At 52.8% G+C, this 24,752-nt stretch overlaps 7 protein-coding genes across 7 annotated transcripts; 4 read left to right on the forward strand and 3 right to left on the reverse strand.

Annotated features, from left to right (window-relative positions):
- Nucleotides 1–1,033: 1,033 nt before the first annotated feature.
- On the forward strand, nucleotides 1,034–4,679 carry BO70DRAFT_368840 (Anp1-domain-containing protein; the record flags this gene model as incomplete). Its single annotated transcript, XM_025544648.1, has 6 exons — nucleotides 1,034–1,666; nucleotides 1,766–2,092; nucleotides 2,177–2,178; nucleotides 3,164–3,852; nucleotides 3,917–4,236; nucleotides 4,290–4,679. 6 exons carry the CDS (start codon nucleotides 1,034–1,036, stop codon nucleotides 4,677–4,679), a joined length of 2,361 nt encoding a protein of 786 aa, XP_025402196.1.
- A 914-nt stretch (nucleotides 4,680–5,593) lies between these two features.
- BO70DRAFT_393529 (putative sister chromatid cohesion protein Dcc1) lies at nucleotides 5,594–7,153 on the forward strand (the record flags this gene model as incomplete). Its single annotated transcript, XM_025546379.1, has 4 exons — nucleotides 5,594–5,712; nucleotides 5,861–6,651; nucleotides 6,766–6,932; nucleotides 6,986–7,153. 4 exons carry the CDS (start codon nucleotides 5,594–5,596, stop codon nucleotides 7,151–7,153), a joined length of 1,245 nt encoding a protein of 414 aa, XP_025402197.1.
- BO70DRAFT_359316 (uncharacterized protein) lies at nucleotides 6,944–8,703 on the reverse strand. Its single transcript, XM_025542511.1, has one exon. The coding sequence runs from the start codon at nucleotides 8,385–8,387 to the stop codon at nucleotides 7,197–7,199; it is 1,191 nt and encodes a 396-aa protein (XP_025402198.1). The 5' UTR covers nucleotides 8,388–8,703; the 3' UTR covers nucleotides 6,944–7,196.
- Nucleotides 8,704–9,593: 890 nt separating this feature from the next.
- On the forward strand, nucleotides 9,594–12,575 carry BO70DRAFT_158549 (E3 ubiquitin-protein ligase RNF216). The gene is made up of 3 exons (XM_025538261.1): nucleotides 9,594–9,675; nucleotides 10,060–10,697; nucleotides 10,751–12,575. The coding sequence occupies exons 2-3, from the start codon at nucleotides 10,066–10,068 to the stop codon at nucleotides 12,363–12,365; spliced, it is 2,247 nt and encodes a 748-aa protein (XP_025402199.1). The 5' UTR covers nucleotides 9,594–9,675; nucleotides 10,060–10,065; the 3' UTR covers nucleotides 12,366–12,575.
- A 627-nt stretch (nucleotides 12,576–13,202) lies between these two features.
- Nucleotides 13,203–13,590, reverse strand: BO70DRAFT_359317 (uncharacterized protein; the record flags this gene model as incomplete). Its single annotated transcript, XM_025542512.1, has 2 exons — nucleotides 13,348–13,590; nucleotides 13,203–13,268 (listed from the first exon to the last, which is right to left on the reverse strand). A coding segment is annotated over exon 1 (223 nt), but the record flags the coding sequence as incomplete, so codon positions are not given.
- Nucleotides 13,591–14,762: 1,172 nt separating this feature from the next.
- BO70DRAFT_158573 (putative mitotic spindle checkpoint protein (Mad2B)) lies at nucleotides 14,763–15,983 on the reverse strand. Its single transcript, XM_025538262.1, has one exon. It carries the CDS (start codon nucleotides 15,760–15,762, stop codon nucleotides 14,878–14,880), a length of 885 nt encoding a protein of 294 aa, XP_025402201.1. The 5' UTR covers nucleotides 15,763–15,983; the 3' UTR covers nucleotides 14,763–14,877.
- A 4,053-nt stretch (nucleotides 15,984–20,036) lies between these two features.
- BO70DRAFT_330745 (putative importin beta-5 subunit) lies at nucleotides 20,037–23,872 on the forward strand. The gene is made up of 3 exons (XM_025540844.1): nucleotides 20,037–21,071; nucleotides 21,130–21,659; nucleotides 21,712–23,872. The coding sequence occupies exons 1-3, from the start codon at nucleotides 20,253–20,255 to the stop codon at nucleotides 23,480–23,482; spliced, it is 3,120 nt and encodes a 1,039-aa protein (XP_025402202.1). The 5' UTR covers nucleotides 20,037–20,252; the 3' UTR covers nucleotides 23,483–23,872.
- The last annotated feature ends 880 nt before the right edge of the window (nucleotides 23,873–24,752 follow it).

Consider the following 24,752-nt stretch of genomic DNA (forward strand, 5'->3'; position numbering starts at 1 on the left):
GAAACAGACCCAGAAGGGGAAAAGAAAAACAAGTGGAAGCCAGTTGTGATTTATGAAGAAGCAACTTACTTCATCCATGACAGGCAAGGCACAAGTATCTACCCCGTACCTCTTCTGCTGCTCGTCGTACCTCATTGACGCCATATCAAACGGGGTTTCACCCATCCGTCTATTAATAACCTCCCCCTCGATTGACTGATCCATTCGTTGTTGATCAATTCTCTCGTCCACCGCCCTCCCTGGTTTTCTTCCGAGTGGAGCCCCCTTTCAGCCCACTCCACCCACGGTTTCAAGTCTGGTTGGTCTCTCTCTCTCTCTCTTTCTCTCTCTTGCATCTCTTGCTGCTCTTTTTCGTGCCTGGCGCATCTCCGGGCAGATTGCCGTCCGTCGGCTTTGCGGCCCCTCCATTTCCCTGGTTCGCAGTCGATCGATGCCCTGATGTTCTGATTTTTTATCCGCCTTCTGATAGTTCGTGCTTCTGATTTGTTGCCCTTGGTTTTTTGTCATTGTTTGGGATTATTCGTGCTGGCAGATACATTTTTGCTTTTTTTTTTTTTTTCTTTTTGTCTTTTTTCTCTCTGTCCTGCTCCTTCTGCAAGTCTGCAGTTGGCCCCTCTGTTTATTTTACTAGAAATTGATCATTTTATTCTTCTATCTTCATTTCAATTCATTTCATTATCATTACTCCTCCGGCTGCGGGTTGGGTTGACCTTGCTGGACAGTGGACAGACAGACAGACAGACAGACAGACAATACTTGGACGGCGAGATGTTTTGATCTCTTTGGCTCTGTTCACTACATTGCATCGCTTATTATTAGAGAGGTGGCCGGCGTCTCTTAACTTGGCTTCGTTCGCTCGCTAGCCTCCGCCCCTCGTTTGTCGTGTCGTTCACGTCTTGGACTGTCTTTCTTTTATATTCCTGCTAAGCATGTTGCGCTGACTCTGGTGCTCCCGCTGAGACCGTTTCTACCCTACCTTCCTACCACTGACGGCTATACCCTACGGTTCTCGGATTGATCGATCGTCGCACCCATGGGGACTCCATTGGTTGGTACCGCGATCATCACAGGAGGGAATGGGCTCCTTGGATCGGAGATAGCGGTCGCCATCGCCAAAGCGCAACCGTACGTGCACCTGTTGCTGGTGGCCCGCGATATCCGATCGGACAGCGTCAAGGATGTGACGGACCGGATCCGCCTAGTCGGCCCCAGGTCCGTCGAGGTGGTCAAGGCGGACCTGGCGTGCTTTAACTCGGTCGTGAGCTTTGCCCAGTATACTGTCGAGAGGGTCCAAAGCAAACAGATCCCTCCTGTCATCCTTTTGATCAACGCCGCGGCCATTTCGTCATACGTTACCGATCAGGTCACACGAGATGGGTACGATCCCGTCTATCAGACCAACTGCATCGCTCCGTTTCTGTTGACCGTGAGTCTGCTCGAGGCCTTCCGCGCGGGCGACGGTACACCAAACGGCGGCGCCCGAGTGATCAATGTCGGATGTTCCTCCATGTCCAAGGGCTCCCTGGACTATTTTGACGAGGACCCGGAGAGGGCCGACCTGCCCCCCGGGACGCCTCTGAGCACCAAGGAAGCGACTGCCCGGTTCGGGAGTAGTAAGCTCTCGATGAGCGCCACCATGTATGCCCTGCGGCGAAGTCTGGTCCTGGTGAGTCCCTGACTGATATATTATAGATATATCCATCCATCTTCCCTTCCGGCTTGCTGTGACCCACTTCCCACTAACTAACCCCTGCCGAACCCGTAGACCGGCAGCATTGCGCTCAACGTATACACGATGGATCCCGGCGGCATGACCGGAGAGAGCCAGCTCACGACGGCCACCGCGCCGTTATCGGTCAGAATGGCGCACCAGACACGATCTGGACTCCGACCGTTCCTGCGGGTGTTCTCCAGGAGCGCGATCAACAAGGCCAGCGTTCCAGCCAAGGCGATCGTTAAAGTGGCATTCCAGAAGGACACGGTGGAGAACTGGGGCAGGGAGCGGTACTATGTGCTGGATCGCGAGTATGAGGCCGCATCCGTCATTCCTGCCTTGCGGGACGTGCCGCGCATGGACGGCTTGCTCCAGAAGGTGATGCGACAGGTTGAGATTGGAGTCAAGGGGATGGGGTCGCCGCAATCACGCGTTTCACGATTGACTGCTCGTTAGGTGAAGTCGTGGGCTGTCGGGGGTTTGGTTTGGTTTTTTTTTCTATCTTTTCTTTCTGTGTCCAAAATTCTTTTTATTTTCATTCTATTGTTAATTTTTTTTTTCTCCCGGTTCTCTTCAACGGCATTTTGGGGGTGGGGGAGGGAGGCGTTGGGTTGGGTTGCGTTCATCGTTCATCGTTCATCTTGGGTTGTAACTATTGTGGGCTTGCAGATAAGGAGTTTGGTTGTCTCTTCTTCTTCTGGTTTTGCCTGCCTGGTACCTATATAACAATGGCATGTTTCTGTAATTAGAAACCGGACTGGAGGGAGGACTCCGTATCTAGTCCGTACGTACTTATCTACTCCGTACTGCAAACGGGCGAGGGGGATGGCCGGATTCGGATCTGGGCCCGGGCGGCGGGCCGGGCTTTTGGCTGGCTAGCCTCGTCGCCGCCTTGAGCCTGCCTGCCGTACGTGCGGAAGACGCAATCAATGCTACCGTCAGTCAGTATTATTCCTTTCTCTCGCTCCTTCGCCGCCCTCCCACTCCCTCCCTCCCCCTTAGCCTTCGCGGCACCTTCTTATATTCCCTGGGATCGGTGATCCTCCCCTCGCTCCCGCTCCGATTTTTCCACCTTCCCTATCCCTGCGCATTTTCTAGGTGGCAACCAACCTCCACGCCTGTGTCGCCCTCGTCTCCAGGATCTGGGTGCCTAGGAGGTTCGTTGCGTCGGGACTCGGCTTCCTAGCTACAGCTACAGCTACATGCTGTCATCTTCGGAGCCATGAATAGGCATCACGCCTTCACGAATGGCTATGCTGCCTACCCTCGCGGGAAAGGCAGCACCTTTTCCATCTCCCCCCACCGGTAAGCTTGCCCCGGATCTTCCATCGCATACCATCCACCTACTCTCCTTCACATGAACACCGGACCCCCCCGATCGGCCCCCCCCCCAATTCCCCTCAAGTCCGCCACGCAACAAAATATCCGCCGCTAACAATGGCTTTACAGCTTTCAACCGCGGCCCCAACCGGCAATGCGACGTCGCCGACAACTCATGCAACGACTATGTCTCCTCGGCGGAATCTCCACCCTCCTCCTCGTCCTGATCTTCCCATCACTGCGAGCAGCCTTCCTCCCCGTGGTCTCCCTCGGCCTCGCCTCCTCCTCCAGCGTGGAAGACCTCCAAATGGAAACCGTCCGATACTATGACCTAGCGAAGATGCAGGGGAGCGGGAGCGGGTGGGAACAAGGCGAACGAGTGCTGATGTGCACGCCCCTCCGCGACGCCTCGTCGCATCTGCCGATGTTCTTCTCGCACCTCCGCAACCTCACGTACCCCCACAATCTGATCGACCTGGCGTTCCTGGTTTCCGATTCCAAGGATGATACAATGGAGATGCTGGAGTCGATGCTGGATGAGCTGCAACATGACCCGGATACGAGCATGTCGTTTGGCGAGATCTCCGTCATCCAGAAGGATTTCGGCCAGAAGGTCCAGCAGGATGTCGAGAGTCGGCACGGATTCGCTGCCCAGGCTAGTCGGAGGAAGTTGATGGCTCAGGCTAGGAACTGGTTGCTTAGCGCTACGCTGCGTCCAACGCATAGCTGGGTGTATTGGAGAGATGCGGATGTGTTGACGGCGCCCCGGACCATTTTGGAGGATCTCATGAGACATGATAAGGATGTGATTGTGCCGAGTGAGTGGTTTCTCCTGGGTTTGGTGGTGGTGGTTGTGGCGTTGGCTAATTGTTTGTGAATCAGATGTGTGGCGACCCCTACCGGATTGGCTGGGCGGAGAACAGCCGTATGATTTGAACTCGTGGCAGGAGTCGGAGACCGCACTGGCCCTCGCCGAGACGCTCGATGAGGACGCGGTCATTGTGGAAGGTTACGCCGAGTATGCGACGTGGCGGCCCCATCTTGCCTACCTCCGCGATCCCTACGGAGATCCCGATATGGAGATGGAGCTGGACGGAGTTGGCGGTGTCAGCATTCTGGCAAAGGCCAGAGTGTTCCGCGCGGGAGTCCATTTCCCGGCCTTCAGTTTCGAGAAACATGCGGAAACTGAAGGGTTTGGCAAGGTAAGAGACCATTCACCTTTTAGGTCTTATGTGCAGATATTAATGTTAGATAGATGGCGAGACGCATGGGGTTCTCGGTCATTGGTCTTCCGCATTACACCATCTGGCATCTTTACGAGCCGAGTGTGGATGATCTCCGGCATATGGAGGAGATGGAGCAGGAGCGCAAGGAACGCGAAAGAGAGGAGAAAGACCAGGCCGAGCGTGCCGATCGTGTTCAGACCCTGTTCCAGGACGCTAAGACACAATGGGATATCGACAATGCGTTCGTCGAAGACGCGATTAAGGAGGAGGAGCAAGCGAACGGAGCCTCCGCCTCATCCGAAGACACAGATGCAAAGGGCAGCGCAGAAGGCCCCGTCGCACCGCCAGCTCAGAAAGAGCAAAGCGCTGACATTGGACACGAAGAGCCCGCGATACCACGGAAAGAGGCAATGCAATGAGCACGCGATTGATGCGTCCAGCATCCAGGTTCAGTCAGAGCCACACGGCTCTCTGGCCAGACAACTCCTCGCTCCTCCCTCGCCCGAACAGTGGTAACCCCCGTTGTCTCCTTCCGACCAATCCAGCTGCTGTGCTGGCCACAGGGCGACACTTCTGCACTGGAACCCGCACCCCGTGTTTGTTCCGGTCGATGGAATTGGCTTCTGTACTGTGTAAATGGTGTTCGGGTCTGAATTGGGTTATAGCTTTTCCTTTCTCTTCCCTTGCTTCCCTTCTCTCTCTCTCCCTCCCCCTCTCTCTCTCTCTCTCTGTGTGTGTGTGTGTGTGTGTGTGTGTGTGTGTGTGTGTGTGTGTGTCTCTCTCCTTGATCTACTGTCCGGTCGGATCGAGAAAACTTGCATGATCCTGTTTGATCTTTTGTTATGGCTGAGATGAAATCTCTTTTAATTGTGTACAGCATAGACGATGAATTTTAACCAAGGGCGAGCGAAATAGTCCCACCTTCCTACCAAATGGACACCTTTGCTTTGTCTAAATATAACCTTACCTAACCTAACTTAACTTGACTTGAATAAATCAATCAGTCAATCAATAATAAACAATAATAAAGGCTTTAGGTCATTGTTAGATCACTACCTGTGTAGTACTTACGTAGTTGTGCTTCAGGTAGATGGATTATGGATAATGGCGAGATTAAGCTGTGGCCCGTGCGGAGTGGTCAATCCCATTCTCCTTCTCATCCAGCAAAGGTACGCGTAGCGTAGCGTACCGCGTCGGGTTTGACCTCATACGTTTTTCTCGACAACACCACCACAACCACCAGCAGGAAAGAAAGAGGACTAGTCGACTTTGACGACCTCCCACATTCCCTCTCTCGCTTTTCGATACTGGGGTCTAATTTGCAAAAACCAAAATGTCCACCCAGGCTGCTCAAAGCATCCTCTTCACCCACACAGCGCCCCAGCAATCCTTCCGGCTACTTGAACTTCCCCCAGATCTTGCGGACCTGCTCACCTCGGAGAATCCTCCCACGTACGTTCCCAGGTCCCTCCCTGCTCCAAATTCTCACGTCTTGCCCTCTACCTTCTCAAACATCAGACCCCAGACCCCAGACCCCAGACCCCGGAACCAAGAACCAAGAATGAATCTAACTAACGACTCACCCCTCCTCTCCCAACAGCCTGCACATCAAATCCCCCCAACCCTCCTCTTCCTTCCCCACATCCATCGCTACATCCACCCCCCAGCCCCGCGACTACATCAACCTCTGCACGGGCTCAAAAACCTACCGCATCCGACAAGTCCAATCCTCCAACTCGCTGCACATCCTACAACCCAGCAACGCCGCCTCGTCCCGCATCCCGGAGGCTGAGTTAGCCGCTATCGGCGCGACACAGGATCCGGCTGCCTCTTCCTTGAATGCAGATGCCGGCTCTGACTCTAGATCTGGGGCAGGGATGGCGACAGACCTCTCGGAAACTGTAACTACGATTTCGAAATGCAGTTCCACGCTGGAACTTCACACCCCGGCCGAGGGCTTCGATGCGGTGGGGTTGTTGAGTGGGCTGGTGGGTGTTTATGATGAGGTTATGGTGTTTCCTTTTTCTTCTCCGACACGAGACCGCGATGCGGATGTGGATGTACGCATGGATGTGGATGTAGATGTGGAGCGGAGAAAGATCCTAGAGCGGGTCTTCGCTGATCTACCCGTCTCGCGGAAGGAGTGTGAGAGCGCGTGGAGGGCTGTTTGTGGGTTTGTTGTGCTTTGCGATGGTGAAGGTGGTGGGAAGGCGTGGGCGCCGACGGCAAGGGTCAAGATGGGGGTTTGGAAACAAGTCCTCGATGGTGCGGTGTTGCAGGGGATTAATCTCGGAGAACAGTTTTTGGTGCGCGATCTGTGGGGGGCGGCTGTTGGGGAGGAGAATGAGGGGGTGCCGAGGGGGTTGTTTGAGGCGGTTGTGCGGAGGGTTTGTGAGGAGGAGGAGGGGGAGGGGGTGGGGATGGGATGGAGTTGAAGTGTGAGTTCTATCTGCATATATATGTGAGTCTTGGGCTGAGGTTTGCTAATGATTATGATGGTTGCAGGGGCCAGTGTTGACAAGGAAGAGTGTGTGCGCTGGGTTGGCGAGACGTATCTCGAGGCTGTTGCCCCCTCGGCGAACTCGGCGGTGGGACGCAGCGAGTTTCTGAATGCGTGGAAGGACCGTCTGCCTGAAGCTTGGAGAGAGGAGGCTGCGTTGTCGAAGCTTACGGTATGTGGTACTATGCCATGTACTGATGGGCTGGTTGATTCTGACAAAAACAGGAGGATAAGTACAGGTTTCCAGACCCGACGACCATTTGCTTCGTCAATGAGGTGGATCGGCAAAAGCTCAAGAAGAATCTCTCCACGGATGCAAGCGCCTCTACGGCGGCGAAGAAGACACGGAACTGGCATGAACTGTTCAAAAACCAGAAGCGACAGAAGCGTTGAGCCTCTAATTCTAGATGATATGGATATGTACCGCATCCCCTGCCTAGCACCAGGCGTACTTCTCGTTCAAGTACCATTCCACCTCCTCGCCCAGCCCATGCTCGGCCCCGATCCACCGCAGACACGCAATGCTGTCCTTCTCCCGGTGGACGACCTCCGCCATTGGGTCCAACAGCGCAACCGCCTTCTCCAGCAAGGGCGTCGGGTTCCAGAACTCGACCTTGGCCATGTTCCACCGATGCGCCTCGAGTTGGGCGCGTCGCAGCACCGCCGCCATGGCTTTCACGATCGCCTCGGACTGCTCGGGCGAGGTCGGCTCGTCGTACACCCACCGCAGGATGTACAAGGTGTTTTCCTCTGGGGTTTCGCCGAAGTTTCTGTTCCACGCACAGTACACGCCGGTGTTATCCTCCCCGGCGCCCTTTGCCACGGGTAACTCGCGATCAGAGAAGATCCTTTCGGCATAGAACTCCTCCCTCGCCCAATGCCACTCGAAGTGTTCGAAGTTCGGCGCAATCGCTATCTTAGGACCGGGTGATTTCTCGGAGGCCGTCGCCAGGAGGTCACGCTCCTTCTGCAGGACTGTCTCGCTGCACATGCTATCCTGGACATCATTCGCGGACAAGGTTCGTGTCTTTGGCAGGTTGGCTTTGGTTGTGGCAGAAGCATAGGCTTCATCGCGGATCGGCGGTAGCGCAAAGTGGGACGACGTGTACGGCTTCCATCCGAACTGGGCATAGAACTCCTTGCCGATATCAGAAAACAGAATGGTGAAGAGGGAGCACTTCCTGGTCTCGGTCTCCATCTTCCAGGCATCAATCTTCTTGCTCAGCTCTTCGAGCATTCGCTTGGCATAGCCCTTGCCTCTGAATTCGGGCCGGCAATACACACTTCCCACGCCGTGGGTGGAGACGTCCTCGACCTGACCGCCGTGGGCCAGCATGGCCTTCTTCTTGTACGTTTCGCAGGAGCCCAGGATGGTCCTGTACTCCTCGGGCTCTCTGCGATCGACCAGGATCCAGCAGGTGAAGCAGCCCTTGGTTAACCGCTGCTGATGCAGATGGTTCTCTCGTTCGATGTACGTCTGGAGGTCGAGAGGGCCACTCCACGCCTTGCTGTTCAGCCGGATGGACTCGATGCGCTCGCTCGGGGTGGCGGGGACCAACACGAGCTCGGGCGAATCGCCCTGGGGGAGCACGGCGCCGTTGGCGTAGGAAGTGTCGGCAGCGATCATGATGATGGGTTGGTTACTGACCAGGCAGTCGAAGTATATAACCCCTGCGGGTTTGAAAATGATTTGAACACGAGGGGGGATTGATTTCAAGAGGCTCTTTCGGAACTTATTCGACGGAGGGGGGGAGCTGAAGGAACGGATCGAGGGGGTTAGTGCAGACAATCCAATGCAATTGTTTGGCTCGGAGCAGCGACGGCGAACGGCCCCGTATTTGTTTTGACCGGAGTCCGGCGAGGCCGCAAGGGGGCAGGGAATATATTAGATCGATAAGGTAGATGACTGTACCACGCTGCGCGGGGAGATGTTCTTATTTGTCACCATCGCCGACGACAAGCGGCGACAAGCGCTTCGGTCTATGGAGTACAAGGGGGGGGGGGAAACAGCCTGAGGTGTGACTTGTTAACTGGAACTGTAAGGGTGTACTTACCGGTCCTGGGCGGCGCGTGCCATGCTCCGTGACGTCGCGCCGCGCCTGATGCGTGCCCGCTGTTAGGGCTTAGGGCTTTCTCCCTCCCGGACTTCCATGGTCCCCCCCGTCCCCGTGACTCGGTCGGTCCCTGGAACATCTCCAAGGGTCAAGGAGATCAAGAGACCAATAGATCAAGAGATCAAGAGATCAAGTCTGGGAAAGCTCCGAGGTGAGGGACACTACTTCCGAGTTCCGTCATTTAGATACTCCGGACACAGTATGGGCTGCCCCGAGCCAGGCTGTAGGCAGTTATCTTGCTTTGACGGGCGGTCAAGACTCCGACGCTCCCCCTCCTGTACTGCCGGACATATCACGTGGGGCGGCTGTCAAATCGCCAGGTCCGTCGATTAGTATTTTCTAGACTCGCCGGCCCCAGAAAACCCCCCGCTTGTCAACGACGGTGCTGGAAGGTCTTGAATAGCCCAATAGGACTACTCGCCACTCCGACTGGTTCTCCAGCCCAGTCTCCGGGACGCCATTGATGCGCTGTCAACTCGATTCTCTCTTGGCCCTCTGGAATGCTGCTCCGCCGCCTGTGGTAGGTTGGAGTTCCCCAGCATTGCCGGATTTCGGCCCCACCAAGCGTGCCAACCGTCCTGGCGTTGATACTATTCCCTGTTGGGCGAAAACATCTCCCCTCCTCCGATGATCAACCGCTATAGTGCCTTGGACATCTATATCGATAATACAGCGAGGGAGTAGCTCTCAAGGACTTCAGAAGAAGCTGGAGGTGGCCCACAGCCTTGTGGGGCGTGGCCCAGGTGATCTCTATTCACGCCTGAGTGGGCTCATTGTCGGCCGCAGTGAATCCAAAGTACAGTACGTTTGAAAAAAGACCCCTATCCTGTTTGAATGTGGGTGTTCCTCCATCTACGGCGACACACTCTATATTATTCCACAACCTCTCCTATTGTTCACTCTATTGCCCCGGCGATTCACGTTGCTCACGGAGACCGGAGCCCTCTTGCTTGTCGCTGTGTGTTGCTCCGTCCAGCCAACCCCGCCTGCCTGAGCGCCCTAGACCACCAACTCTTCACTACTCCCCTCACCATCATCCCAACAACTATCTACCACTGCCTTAAATACCTTCGTCCCCCCTTCTCGATCTCTTTAAGCCTTCGAGTTTACCGTTCCTCTAAAGACTTCTCTTTCAAACACACCTCAGAAGCATACACCCTCTCTAACTGAATCCTTCTACTCAAGGTCGCAATGGCATTGAATTATACCGATCGTTTGAAATACCGGGCTTCAACGCTCTCTGCTGGAGATGAACACCCGGAAGGAGAAGTTGCCGACCTCGAAAACCCAGGCTTGGGTCGGTTCGATGCTCTGGAGCACTGGGGCTTGGATGCGAACGAGATCGACTGGGACCTTACTTTCCGGTATCAGACGCCCGAAGTGGAAAGACCGGTGAAGAAGCAAAAGAAAAGCAGCACTAGCACCAGCTCGTTCTCGGAAGGAACCGATGATGAAGACCTGGGTTTCGAGTCGGATCCCAACCCTAACTCATCACAAGCCGGGCCAGCCGTCATCGACCTCACCGCCGAAGATTCGCTACTCGCGCAGATAACGGACATCTTCCCTGAGATCAGCCAGAAATATGTGGAGGATCTGATCGACCGTCACGACGGTCCTTGGCATAATGGGCACGATGGTACGAGGCAGCAGATTAGGATTGACCCCGATATTCTGAAGGAGCGAGTCATCGAGGAGATCTTGCAGAATCCATGCTATCCCAAGCAGGACCGGCTGAAGCGAAAGATTACCGAAACAAAAGGCGATGATAAGCAGTGGATGGCTGAGATCCCCAACCGGGGCAGTCCATTGTATCTCCAGCTAGCGTGATTTCCCCCACTGATTCTTTTGACTTTCTAGACGCTGACTCTCGATGCAGGACCACAAAACTGGCCCATGAATTTCTTTGGATGCCCATAAATTACATTCGACTGGAGGTGAATGACAAAAAAGAGCTTTATGCCGCCTATTTGGCTTTGTTTGCTCAGGAAGATGATGCCAACAATGGGTATACGAAGCTAAAGCGTGAAAGACAGCCAGCCGCGGCAAAGCCCAAAAATGACTTGGAGAGGTCTATCATAGACAATTTGGAGCGGGAATTGGATGCCGCCAAGGAGGAAGCGGAGAAGCAGGCTGGTAAGGGAAGCACTACCGCAGGGCGACGTAGATTGCTAACGAGTCCTCGCTCCAAAGCATTTATCCGAAAGCAGAAGGAAGAGGAGGAGGCAGAGCTCCGGAATGAAGAAGAGCACAAAAAAGCGGGAACCCTCGTCGAGTGTCAATGCTGTTTCGCCGATGTCCCAGTCAACAGGGCCCTACCCTGCGAGGGGGGTGAAATCCACTTCTTCTGTCATACGTGCATGCGCAAAACTGCGGAGACCCAGATCGGGCTGATGAAATACAAGTTGCAGTGTATGGACACCAGTGGCTGTCAGGAAAGCTTCTCCCGTACCCAGCTGGAGAAAGCCCTGGGCTCACCTTTGATGAAGAAAATTGATTCCCTTCAACAGCAGGACGAGATCGAACAGGCGGGCTTAGAGGGCCTCGAAGGTTGTCCCTTTTGTGACTTCAAAGCGATCTGTCCGCCTGTGGGGGAGGATCGCGAATTCAGGTGCAGCAACCCCACGTGCGAAGTGACTAGCTGTCGCCTCTGTCATCAAGAGAGCCACATCCCCAAGACCTGTGAGGAGGCAAGAAAAGAAAGAGGGCTTCCGGAGCGCCATCTCGTCGAAGAGGCCATGAGTGAGGCTTTGATTCGGAACTGCCCGCAATGCAAAATCAAAATCGTAAAAGAATCCGGTTGCAATAAGATGATCTGCTCCAAGTGCGGTTGTGCCATGTGCTACATCTGCAAGAAGAACATCACGGGTGAACAGTACCAGCACTTCGAACGCCCACCCACCTTCTGTCGTACACACGATGGTGCAGCCGAGAACCGTTCACAGACGGAGATAGAACAGGCTCAGAAGACGACTATCGCAGGTATCCTGGCGCAGAACCCCAACCTCACCGAAGAAGAGCTGCGTATCCATAAAGATAAAGCGAAACAGGCAGCCCCAGGCCATCAGCGCAACTATCCTCCCCGCCAATTTTTGGATAATTATCGTGCCTACGTGGCAGGACCTCAGCGTGTGCCACAGCCTCCTGGGAACAACTACTATCGACATGATGAACTGTATAATCCCCCTGCCTACCTTGATAACATTGGCACGCGAGGAGAAGCCAGGCCTATTCCCCAGCCACGACGGGTGAATAACCAAACATACTATCTGCACGCCCAGGCCCCTCAAGCTGCCGCACCGGCTATACCTGTTGGGAACTTCCAAGGTATACTGCCTGTCGGGGGCTTTCTTCGAAGAGAAGAGGAATGGAGGGCAGTTTTGCCTCCACAGATCCCAAATATCCCCTACTCACCGGTATTAATGCCACAACGACCCGGAGTTGCAAATCAGGACGACAACATCCATTTCCCGACTTACGATCAGCTATGGTGATCTTTTTCTTTTTCGAATTCCGTCTGTTGACATGGAAGAAACACCTGGGTGCCAGAGGCTCTTATCAAATTCGTCACAGTTTCCGCCATAATTTCCTCTCTGCTACCAACTCTGCCATCTACTTCTTGACTTCGTCATCTTCTTCTCCTCGTCCTTTTTTATTCAGAGTGTTTTCCAGCGTTGGGTAGCGGATTTGTTGCTCGTTCTTTTTCAGCGATTGCCAGATAGATACCCACCCGTCCGTCCGTCCGTCCGTCCGTCTGTCCCTTTACTAGCCCCGAGACGAACAGGAGCAGAGCTGGAATAATGAACCCCTTCCCCTCCTCCCCCCTCGGGGTCTGAACTTGATTCTGCTGCCTCGTCTGACTGGGAGGTCTTTCTTGTCCTTGTGGTTGGCATTCAATTTGAAAATGATATCAGATGATCTACTCTATCTCCTTGGAGATCTCTTTCTTCCTCTTTTCCGCTTTACTTTTTTTTTCTTTCTATCTCTTTTCTTTCCTTCTGCAATCTATCTATCTATCTATCTATCCCTTCCCCTCTACACAGTCAGATATCTCGGGTTTCTGGTATGATATGGTATGGTCCAGTACGGTATCCAAGGTCCAAGGGAGAAGCGGTGCTTTATGGGAGGTTGTTCTCGTTTAGAGAATTATTTATGATTGAGTTGGTTGGATGGGTGGTTGGTTGGTGAGTAGCGGGGCGGGGGGTCTTTTGTGTAGTTAGTTAGTTAGTCAGTTAGTCAGTTAGTTAGCTAGATAGGTGGGTGTGGGTAGGTAAATAGGTTGCTGGTGTGCCTGCCTGCTCACGACAGATTATACAGATGCCGATGTTTTTATTTTATTCATTCATTCATTCATTCATTCATTTGGTATTGGTATTGTGTAAGGCTTTGCTTGATCTGTAAGCTTCGTGGTGTATCATTTTACGCATATACCCCTCCCTCCTTCCCCCTCCCTACTAACAATACCTACCTACCTAGGCAGGCACCACTACCTCAGATACCATCCCCAGTATTGAAGGACTCGCACCTTCCTTTTCCGTCCTTCTACTCTACTAGAACGAGTATCCTTCATCCTTTCACAACATTCCCCATATCGGTGCATGGGCATGGGCATGAGCATGGGCATGAGCATGAGCATGAGCATGAGCATGAGCATGAGCATGGATAACAGACACAGAACTCGAAAAAGAATCCATCCATCCATCCATCCATCCATCTAGGACCCGTTTCACCAATTCAATTGCTGTGTATGCGTGCTACGCCATGTTGATAGTAATTAAGTGTAAGTGTAAGTGATCTGATTGAGATACGACCCTCGTAATCGACAGTTGACAGTTGACAGTTGACAATTAACAATAGCAGACAGATAGATAGATAGATAGATAGATAGATAGAACTTCGCTTCTTTGTCCGTGGTGCATGCGGTGTAGTGTAGTGTAGTGTAGTGTAGGGGCTTCGGATCGCTCGGGACTAGCGTGTGTGTGTGTGTGTGTGTGTGTGTGTGTGTGTGTGTGTGTGTGTGTTTGTGCATTTGTGTATGCACCTATTAGTAGGTAGGTAGTAGGTAGTGGGTAGTAGGTAGTAGTAGTGGGTAGTGGGTAGGGGTAAAAGGTATGTATCAAGTGGGTTCCTGTATTCTGGGATGGATTATCATCAGTTGGGATCGAAATGATCGCCCACGAACGCAGACAAGATAAGGAGCTTGATTGATATTGATTGATTGATATTGATATTGAGGTCGATATCGATATCGACATCAATCCCTCTCTTCACTGCCCAAAACCCAATCTTCGCAGACAGACAGAAAAACATACACGGGGCCTCAGAGTGAGCAATATGTCAAGGAAATATGACGGAACATTATTATCTATTACGGGCATAGGGGAGGGGAGGGACAAATGCTGGCAACCTGTCGGTAGCTAGAAGTGGCTAGATATTTGAATTTGCTAGGATCATGTAGTTTGGAGAGAGAGCTCAACAAAGGAGACGAGAGAGAAAATACAGTAGGAAATGGTATGAAAATGAGAACACTCCGAGGAAGAAACGGCGAGGAGAATGGAGAATGCTTGGAAAAAGAGAAAAAAAAAAAAAAAAAAAGGATAAAGATGTCTCCGGAGATGAGGGGGGGAGAAGGGGAGAGAGAAATAAGTAGTAATAGAGAAGAGAAAGGAGAAAAAGGAACGTGACAAGATGACGACAAGCAGTAATGGAAGGAAATGAAAAAGCGAGCAAGAAAAGACAAGGAAAACAGATATGAACCAGATCTATGTAATGCCATGCGAGTCCCAAAAATCGTCCGCTCCCCATTTTATATATTTGCGCCGCTCACTGGGACGACAGTTCCTAAATTCCTCATCCATCATGTATGTTCGATCATTGGTCACGCTAAATCAAGAATGAGATAAATGGAAATATGAGATAAGGAGCAGAAACATGTTTCAGTGAAATCAGAAGATAATGACGAACTAGACGAACACGGCAAGAAGACAGAGCTGGAGAACAGGAAGCTCAGGGTGGGTGTTCCGAATCCACCGGTTCGTTAAACTTCTGCCGTGCCTCTTCCACCCATAGTTCCAGTCGAAGCTCGCCGGCTTCTACACGTCGTACCGGCACCGTCTTGGCGCGCCCATTCGACACTTTTGGAGGCGGCTGTTGCGGCTCACCGTTTCTCAACTTAGAAACGGAATATGGGGCCGTGCACGATCGGAGATGGACCTTGTCCGGTTCCGCCACAATCCACGTCTGCTCCTCGGTGGTGGTCCCGGCGGGCGGTAACGCATCTTCCCGAACTTCGATGCAGACGGTAAAGCTGAACTCGTCGTCGCGAGGCAACGGGGTCAGCCGCGCACAGGCAGAGGCCAGTCGGGCCAGGCAGGCCCGGAATTGCGCTTCAAGGTCGACTGTCGTCGGAGCCGAGGCCCGTTCGGTCACGGGAACCCCGGCTTTGCTGGAGGGATCTTCCCTTCGGTCTTCGAAGGTGGTGTTGACTTCGCCAGCGGGGACGCGGGGGAAACCCGACAGATCAAAGGCATATCGTTCGAGGGGCTGATTTGTTCGGAGAGAGGATATGATAATGCTGACAGCGGTTATTGTGCCTTTCAAGATCTCCGTTCCGACCGCAATTGACGCGTCATTGATGTAATCACACACCTTGGGGTGACGGGATTGTCGGACAGGGTAGTTGTAAGCCCGCACGGGCAGAAACGTCGCTCGTGGATAGACCGAACGGAGGAACAGGATCTGATGTATTGAAACGGTGAGGAAATTGGTGAAGGACGCCGCCAACGCAGACTGATTGTTGGGCATCGACCTAGGTGCGGTGACAGGGGCGGAAAATGTTGTCATGGTGGTAGTAATGGTGTTGACAGTGGTGCTCTCACTGGCAATCGGCATTGCCGTCGAAGGCTCTGGTATCGTCGTTTCCACGGGAAAGATGGTCTTGACGGGATCTCGGAGAATCTGAGTGCTGTTCCACCCTGAGGCTAATCATCGCTCTGCCTTTTTCCAGACGATGGGTCAACAACTGTGTTCCTTGCCACGCATGGGAGATGACCTGTCCTTTTTCACTCTTGGGAGTTGTTTGCGACAGCGGGGAGGGGAGGGGGAGGAGGGGAGGGGGAGGGGAGGAAAGTGATGAGGCGAAGAGGGGGTAAGGTGGGTGGTGGGGTGGTGAAGTTGAGGGGTGTGCGAGACCAAAATAGGGAGGGGGAGGAAATGAACAGTCGACCAGAATAGAAATGGTTGGAAAATAGGGAGGTTGTAGCGACAGATAAGAATGGGGGGGTGGGTGGGAGGGGAGGGGGAGGTGGTGGTGGTAAGGAGAATAAAAATCGGAGGGGGAGGAGGGAGGAATAGCAGGAAGACAGCGGAGATGGGGTAGTTGGTGGTGGTGGTGGTGTTTGGGGGGAGGGAGGGAGAGAGAGGGAGAGGGAGGAGAGGGAGGAGGGAGGGAGTTGAGTAAGTCGTGAAGGGAACGAATGTGAGGGAGGCAGCGAGTGAGCGAGGGAGGAGGAGGGAGAGGGAGGGAGGGGAGGGTGAGGGATGAGTGTGAGCGTGAGTGAGGTTGAGTGATTGAGTGAGCGAACGAATGGATGGGGATGGGGGTTGGAAAAGTAAGGAAAGGACTTCGGATTAAAACATACGTTGGGTGGACGGAGACGACACGGCGAGCCTCAGAGCATGGATGGAGGCGTTGAGATCGTGGTGACAACGGCGGGCGAGCGAGATAGATCGGGGATAGGATTAAGGAGAGAAGAGTCCTGGCTTGACGATAACAACGACGGCGGCGAGCGATGATGCTGCTGCTGATGATGGAATTTTCCTTTTTTTTCTGCTTTTTTTTCTTTTTTTTCCTGGGTAGGAATTCCCGTTTTAGTCCTCTTCACTCTTGGGCTGCTCCCCTCTCTCTCGGAAGTTTTTGTTCCTGAGAAGATGAACTTTTTAAAAAACAACGAGAAAAAATATTACTTGGCTTAGATAGAACAAAAAAAAGAAGAAAATTATGTTCTTTTTTTTTTTTAATTCCTGGCTCTCTGCGTCTGGGGGAGGAGAGGAGGGACGACGGCAGACGATAGGGAACCGACCCTTTTGGGAGGGGGTCGTGGGAAGGGAGAGGTGGGCTGCTGCTGCTTGGAGCCGGATGTGATTGGGAAAGGCCGAGTCGACCAGGAAGGCCACTCAGTTCCCAACTAGACTAGTAGAGGAGAGGGTCGTATAGAGAGAGGGAAAGGCAACAAAGAGAGCGAGCAGATGGTGCAGGCAAAGCACAGAAATGAAAACGAGAAAGAGAAAGAGAGAGAGAGAGACAGGCAGGCAGGCAGGCAGGCAGGCAGGCAGTCAGTCAGTCAGTCAGTCTCCTTCGGAGGGGAAGGCTTGTCGGGCGACGAGTCGTCCTGGTAAAAGGCGCCCAAGTCACGGCTCCCCAGCCCGTCACGTGGTTGCGTCATGGGTGTGGATGCCCTGCAGCACTCCTCTCGCCTACGCCTACCTACTCCTAGATACTCCTAGATACTCAGGCTACCCTCATTCCTCCGTAGTCCGTACATCATCGACAAGGCTAGCATAACTATATCGTGATCTAGGTAGCTGATCTAGGAGGCACGCCTGCCTATTTCTGTGTCCAATGACCGGCCACGCGGGGACGTAGAGCATGCGCAATAGGGCAGAAAAGTGAGTACCGTACGCCCATTGGCGACGAAACGGGTTGCACCCGAGCTGGTGGTAGGTAGGACATGCTGTAAGGCGAGAGAAATCTGAAGGTCAAAGGCATTTGGTTCCGATGCACTATGACTCCCATCGTCGAGTACGATGTCGTGGTTTGATGCAAACGCGATGGAAACGTTAAGCATGGAAAAAGTAATAAGACAGCAGGCGGATTAAGGTAACCGCTGGTATGACAGTAGTATGTAATTTAGAGTAACCTAACTCCGAAGGACAACAGCGTAATTATTGTATTGCAGAGTCCCACTGCCTGACCCGACTCATGGAGTAAGGTCCTCCCTCGTACTATGCCTTACCACTACGTCGTCCAAGAAACGGGTCTCCACCTGGTCGGTAGCGATCGAAAGGGCCACTCCGTAGCAGCGGTGGGATGAAATGCTCCAGATCAGTGATCACAGAGCCGATCATGATGATGGCAGTCAAAGGTGAATCGACACGTATCTTGGTGGCTCGGATAAAGAAGAGCAGCAGCGATTCTAATTAGTCAGGAAGGGGAGAGATTAAAAAGGGACGAAAGTCAAAACGCCTAGTAGCATTTCCCCCAGGCACTGACCTTCAATTCTGGTATCGAACGGCCCCATCTTCACTCCGCGTCACTTGCCCGGTTGTCTGTAGGATTCTAGGATCCCATCCCTTGACCCTGGGTCTGTCGCCTGTTTTGGTCTGGAGTTACCTGGATGGATCTTGGATGCTGTTCGTGTACGGAGTACGGATTAGGCAGGTACTGTTCCTCACCGTCGGTGTCTTCCGATAAATTAGAATGCTTAGTGCGCTATATGGGAGCCACATATATCTCGAGCTAACGCCTCTGGTGGCTGATTATTATTTTGGATCACACTCCGTACATCGTCTTCAGTTGCGCACGACCTGGCTCCATGCTCAAGTATCTACATCATGCGGAGGTGCTCTTCTCCTCTCGAGTCTCGAGTCTCGACAATGCGTACGATACCCGAGGCTGGTATTCGATCTTTCGACGGCTGGTAAGGTAATAATAAATGATGGACCGGACGGGGTACCTTTTGCAAATCCGGACTTGACCCAATTGGGCGTTGCCGCCCCTCAGTTGGTCTTGGATAATCAGAGTTGCCGGTTTATCCTTTGAGAACCCCACTATGATCGACTTCCAACTCCCCCTTCCATTCTTTCTGTCATCCTTTTTAGAAATGCATCGAGTCCATCTACGCCACTGACCTACCTATCCGGTGATCCCTGCCTAAACGCTCCCTTTCACAATACGCTGTACGGAGTACCTGATCCATAAAACCTGGGGGGGAATACATACAGATACTTACTAGGTACGGCGTACTACTCGGCAAATGCAAAAGTACAGTGCAGGGCTCCAGCAGACCCAACAGTTCTGTAGTAGTAAGCGGTACCTCTGTTCCAACATTTCTGTCTCTCGACATCATTTCACATTAGTATAGCCCTAGAATTGATTCACAACGATCCAACGGACTCTCCTTCCTCCTATGATTGGACCATGGTCAGATCTTGCTCCACAGAAGCCTATAACCTTGGTACAAAGTAGATCAGTGGCCTGGGCAAAGAATCCATCACACAACCAGCTCTGTTTTTACTCTGGAATAATATACCTACAAGCCCTGGCTGCTTTCTGCCCAGCAGTGGCACGTTCCCTCGAGAGTCAACGCTTCTTGTTGAGTGACAGTGACGCCTCCGGTCATCAATAGCCTTTTCGGCAGGGCGAGGATGCATCCGTTGGAGGGGACCAGGCGTGCCCAGTCAAAGCATAAAGTAGCCTTTTACCCACAGCATTGGCCACTAAGATCCGATTTCCTGCCACAGAGTTGATCCCTCATGACAAGTTCCCTGGGTTTCTCCGGGGTTCGGTCTATTCTTCTTTGATTGGATGGTTCCCACGGAGGACAATCTCCGTGATATTTATTATACATGCTGGCATGATCTCTGGCTGCTGGGCGAGTATGGCACCCAGATTGTGGTTGCTCTGCCTGCCAGAGGGACATTACCAATTTCGGTGAAGAAGCAGAGGCTTTGTGTGTATATCCTGCAGGTTCCTCGGAATGGGTTTTTTTCTTTGCAGTAAAGCATTGTAAATCTCTCCAGCCAATACAGCCAAAAGTGGGCGAAGGTAGATACATGATGATTATCGGTTGTTATTTATTGGTCTTGAACTATTGGTTACCCTGTTGGTTAGTGATCTATAGAAGGCATGATCTCCCAATTCTTCAAGGACTGCCGTGTCAAGGCGGACTATTCCGATATCACCTCCGCCCAGTCCTCCATTGCTGGGTTTGCAAGTGTTGGCAGCCAGTAGTCCTGATGCAGAATCAGATTTCCTAGTGTTGGAATTGCATAGCCGGGCAACGGTTTCGGTTGCCCGCGGGCGTCAACAAAGCAGCAAAGAAAAATAGCCCCTCACCGCCTCCCGCTTCCTGCCCATCTTCTGCCCCTCCACGACGCGACAATTCGCGACTGAGATTCATCAACTTCCTCGCCTACCCCCTCGTCACAGAATCATTGACTTGCCACGTCTTCTGGGCCGTGGTCTACACCAAGGATACTGACGACTGGGCACGGTTGGACTCAGGCTTCCCCTTCCTCCATAACAAACATTGTCTATCTAGTCTCCTATCTTCCTATCGACCGTCCATCCTGTCGAATCTCACCCGCGTCTCGCATACACCATGGAGCAACAGCTCCTGTCCCTGCTGGCAGACACTCAGTCGTCGGCTGCCGATACGAGAAAGGCCGCGGAACTCCAGCTTCTCCGCCTTTACCAGGACGAAAACTTCCCTCTCACACTTGCCGCCATTGCCTCTCACGACTCCGTCCCTACAAACCTCCGCCAGTCTGCCCTTTCCGTGCTGCGGGCCTTCATCGCCGCTGCCTGGTCCCCTACTCTGGATGAGTTCAAGGGCACTATCCTTGTCACCGATGAGAACAAGGCTCAGCTTCGACAGGCGCTGTTAAACTTGGCGACCGTTACCGAAACAGGAGAACGCAAGGTCAAGTCGTCTGCCAGCTATGCCGTCAGCAAAATCGCCAGCGCCGATTTCCCCGAACAGTGGCCAGAGCTCTTGCCAGCGCTGCTCCAGATCATAAATGATGGAAATAGCAGCGCCAGTGCCCTCCATGGTGCCCTGAAGGTTCTGTTGGATCTTGTGGATACTGGGTTCAGCGAAGAGCAGTTCTTCAATGTCGCTAGAGAACTCGTCACCACCCTCTGTGATGTGGCCAAAAATGAATCGAGAAAGCCGATGTTGAGGGCCTTGGCTGTTGCCGTTTTCCGCGCCTGCTTTGATACGTTGGAAATGGTGCTTGAGCAGCATAAGGTGGAGGTCAAAAATTTCATGGACGAAGTGCTGAGTGCCTGGTCTCCTTTCTTCCTCTCGACCCTGGAGGCCCCTCTGCCCCAGGCTCCTGAAGAACAAGAGGAATCCAAAGACGGCGAGATTGTCTCCCAATGGCGGGGCGTCATTGGGTTGAAATTGCAGGTGGTCAAGGTACGCCAGCCTCTTTCTTTCCCCGGTCAAGACCATGCTAATCGTTCCAATCTTCTAGACTTTGATGAAGATTCGCATGGTCTTCCCTGGTCTTTTGACCGCCCAGAGCCCCGTGTACTTTTCAACCATCTGGACTGAGTTGTCCAACATCCTACCTGCATACCATGCATTCTACATCGAGGATGAAAGACAGGGCCGTTTGGAAGATGTGGATGGACTCCCCTATACGCTGGACTTCTTGGTTCTGGAAGAACTGGATCTCATTCAGACGCTCTTGAAGGCCCCCCCAGTCAAGGCAGAGCTTCAACAGCAGCTCCAAAACGCTGGGCCAAATGCGGCAAACGCCAGTTGGCTGACTGAAATCCTGAAGTTGGCGGGCTCCTATGCTCAAATCACCTGTGAAGAGGAATATTTGTGGGATATCGATGTGAACCTCTTTCTCTCGGAGGAGACCTCGGTTACTGCAAACTACACCCCCCGTACATGCAGCGGAGATTTGGTGATAAAGCTTGGCGAATGGCTCAAGAATGTCAACGTCGAGGGTATGCACGCTTATTCGAATGCCGTGTTCTCCGACCCATCCTCTACGTAAGCAATCCCCCTCTAATGTGGCTTGAACAAGGCTAACGGATCAACGAAGATGGAAAACTCGAGAATCAGCTCTCTTCCTTCTCAGCCAACTTCTCCGAGACTTCGTCGAGGTTTCCCACCAGATAGCCCCTGCACTGGCTCACGGCTTTAGCAACCTTGTCCAGTATTCCATCCAGCAGCCCGATGAGTTTCTGCGAGCGCGCGGGTATCTCGTGGCCGGAATTCTATGCCAGGTCGCAGACTCGTCTTTCCAACAAACCGCTGTCACTTATCTCGAGGCCACTCTGAAGGCAATCTCTGAAGATGATTCCGAGGTAGTCAAAGTTTCCTGCATTCGAGCACTGCAGGATTTCATGATCGCAATTCCTGGGAGCGTCGCCATTCCTCTCCAGGCCGCCATCATCTCAGCTATTTCCGACTTTGTATCCGCCCATGACCTTTCCGAGCCATCTGACGGTGATGATCTGAAGGTAACCATTGCAGAGACCCTTCGCGATGCGATCATGATCGACTCGAGTATTGTCACATCCTCCAGTGCCATCGACGTTCTGTTAAATGTTGCCAGCAGCGGGGCTACCAATTTCCAGCTGACTATGATTGTCACCGAAGCATTCGAGGATATCGTCGAATCGGTTGCCGAGAACGGCCAGGAGTCTTTCGTTCGTCTTTGCGAGAAAGTCCTTCCTTCCCTGACCGGCGCTATTGATGTCGGCAGTCTAACCCAAGAGAACGCCCTGACCATTTTTGCAACTGATCTTCTGCGGGCTCTTGCAGAAGGGGGCCTGGAGCCTCTTCCAGCCGGTTTCGTGGACACTGTCATGCCCAAGTTGAACCGCCTGCTGCTGGAATCGACTGACGGAGAGTTGATTCGTCCCGCCACCGACGCAGTCCGCTCTATGCTCTCCCATGACTTCAACCAATTTGTTGTCTGGAGAGACCCACAGAGCGGAAAGGAAGCGATCGAGGTAACTCTGGTGATCATTGACCGACTGCTCGGGCCCTCTCTGGATGACAATGCGGCGGCGGAAGTCGGGCAATTGGCTGCAGAGCTGGTGGAAAAGGCAGGATCGGAACGTCTTGGACCTTATCTGCCGCAACTCCTCCGGGCCGTTGCCCAACGACTTGTCACCGCAGAACAGGCCCAGTTCATCCAGAGTCTTATTCTCGTCTTTGCCCGGTTGACTCTGATCAGTGCGCACGAAGTTGTTGAGTTCCTCGCCCAGGTTGACATCGGTGGCCAGAGTGGACTACCCATTGTGCTCAGCAAGTGGCTGGAAAATTCGGTGAACTTTGCTGGGTATGATGAAATTAAACAGAATATCATCGCTCTGGCAAAGCTGTTCTCCTTGGACGATCCTCGCCTGTCTCAGGTACAGGTCAAGGGTGATCTCATCATTCAGGACACGGGCCGCATCAAGACCCGCTCTCAGACCCGCAAGAACCCCGATCAGTACACGATGGTGTCAGCTCCCCTGAAGATCGTCAAGGTCCTGGTCGAGGAGTTGGCGGCTGCGTCTGGCAACAAAGAGATCGATGCGGCCACCGCGGCTGCTCTGGAAGAGGAAGCCAGCGACGACGATGACGAATGGGAGGATCTTCCGAGCAACACCCTCGACCTGAATCTGGGGGTCACGAAGCAGGAGTTGATGGCATTTGGCGAGGGCGGTTCAGAATCGGTGTTCGGGGTGCGCAAGAGGGACGACGAGACACAGAGTTTCTTGCTGGACTTCTTCCGCCAAGCAGCCAATAAACCTGGTTTCCAGGAGCTCTACGCCGCCTTGACTCCGAGCGAGCAGGAGAAGCTGCAGACCTTGAGCTGATCGGGCTGTCCGGGTGGTGGGCTGATGCAAGCAAGCATATTATGAACCTTTCTTTTATTTTTTTCCCCTTAGATTCCCCGAACCCGATCCTGATGGGCACTGAAAATTATGAATAAACGTGTGAAATGCTAGTTAAAGACTTTTAATGATTGAACCTACAGTACATACCGGTAGGTTGCATAGGTACGAACAGGTGGGATCGGTCGTCGCAATGAATACCAGTACAGCCGAGTATCTCCTTGGGGGCTATCCAGCCACGATAATATACTTGCCTACTTAGCTCCGTGTAAGAACCATACCCACCACCCACCTGAAGACTAAGGCACATCCACCCAATAAGTAGGTAGGTACCTAGATACTTGGTCGGCCGACCGGAACCCTCCGAGGGCGGTAGTATTGTACGTACGGTACTTAGTACATTTCCTCCTTTCGGGATCGATAGATCCTGGCGCAGTAGCTAGGATCTATCTATCCTGCACGGCGAAAGCTACTCACCTTAGTACTTACCTAGTCCGTTACCTAGTGCCCCGTAGAAAGTAGAAAGATACTAGATAGATACGGAGTACCCGACGACGGTTCGTCATCGGCGACGGATCATGGATGTGATATCTCCGTCCTCGGTACCAGCGTTGCAGCATATTACACGACGGCGCACCAATCACATCGCGCGAGTGAGATTAAGGGGATGCGATGCGATGCGATGCAATGAAATGAATGGTTCGGGTCCGTCGGGTCGTCATTGAGTCCGAAGGATGATTAACGTTGGACTTGGGGGGAGCGGTCATTCCGATGGTAAGTATCTACTCGGAAGGAAACTCGAAAGGCTTCGTATCAGGTTGTCGGTGGCATGGATAGATATCCATGGCTGTCTCGTCATCCTCGCCTTGATGTGTCTTGAGGCGGTGAAGTTCCATGGGCAGAATGGGTGGTGGAATCCATACAGTCAGTATGCTTCGCTTTTAGGTAGGTACTACTACTATGTTTCCTCGACTGGTACCACCTGACCTTTCCCCTCTTGAAGCTCTTCGTATTCCATTGTATTTTATATGAAGACGCCTCTCAGGCTCACATGGATGGAATTGCTGGAAATATCTGGCCCTTTCCCATGGTTTTCATATCGCTAGAAAGTCTGGCGGTTAACTTGTGAAGAACACCCGAAGCTTGACTGCTCGGCTCCGGCTCCGGCTCGGTAAATCGCTCATATCTGGGTAAGTCCAAAGGTCCGAATGCAGAGAGATCGGCGAGCTTTTTCTGGCTTTATTCCTTCCGG

The sequence above is a fragment of the Aspergillus heteromorphus genome (assembly GCF_003184545.1).
Source record: "Aspergillus heteromorphus CBS 117.55 chromosome Unknown BO70scaffold_4, whole genome shotgun sequence".
Taxonomy (NCBI): Eukaryota; Fungi; Ascomycota; class Eurotiomycetes; order Eurotiales; family Aspergillaceae; genus Aspergillus; species Aspergillus heteromorphus.

Bases quoted from the DNA above. Each gene is read 5' to 3' on its own strand.
- BO70DRAFT_359316 (XM_025542511.1), bottom strand. From the start codon at position 8,387: ATGATCGCTGCCGACACTTCCTACGCCAACGGCGCCGTGCTCCCCCAG.
- BO70DRAFT_158549 (XM_025538261.1), top strand. From the start codon at position 10,066: ATGGCATTGAATTATACCGATCGTTTGAAATACCGGGCTTCAACGCTC. The intron at 10,698-10,750 runs GTGATTTCCCCC...CTCTCGATGCAG, and splicing joins CCATTGTATCTCCAGCTAGC to GACCACAAAACTGGCCCATG.
- BO70DRAFT_158573 (XM_025538262.1), bottom strand. From the start codon at position 15,762: ATGCCGATTGCCAGTGAGAGCACCACTGTCAACACCATTACTACCACC.
- BO70DRAFT_330745 (XM_025540844.1), top strand. From the start codon at position 20,253: ATGGAGCAACAGCTCCTGTCCCTGCTGGCAGACACTCAGTCGTCGGCT. The intron at 21,072-21,129 runs GTACGCCAGCCT...CCAATCTTCTAG, and splicing joins TGAAATTGCAGGTGGTCAAG to ACTTTGATGAAGATTCGCAT. The intron at 21,660-21,711 runs GTAAGCAATCCC...GGATCAACGAAG, and splicing joins TTCTCCGACCCATCCTCTAC to ATGGAAAACTCGAGAATCAG.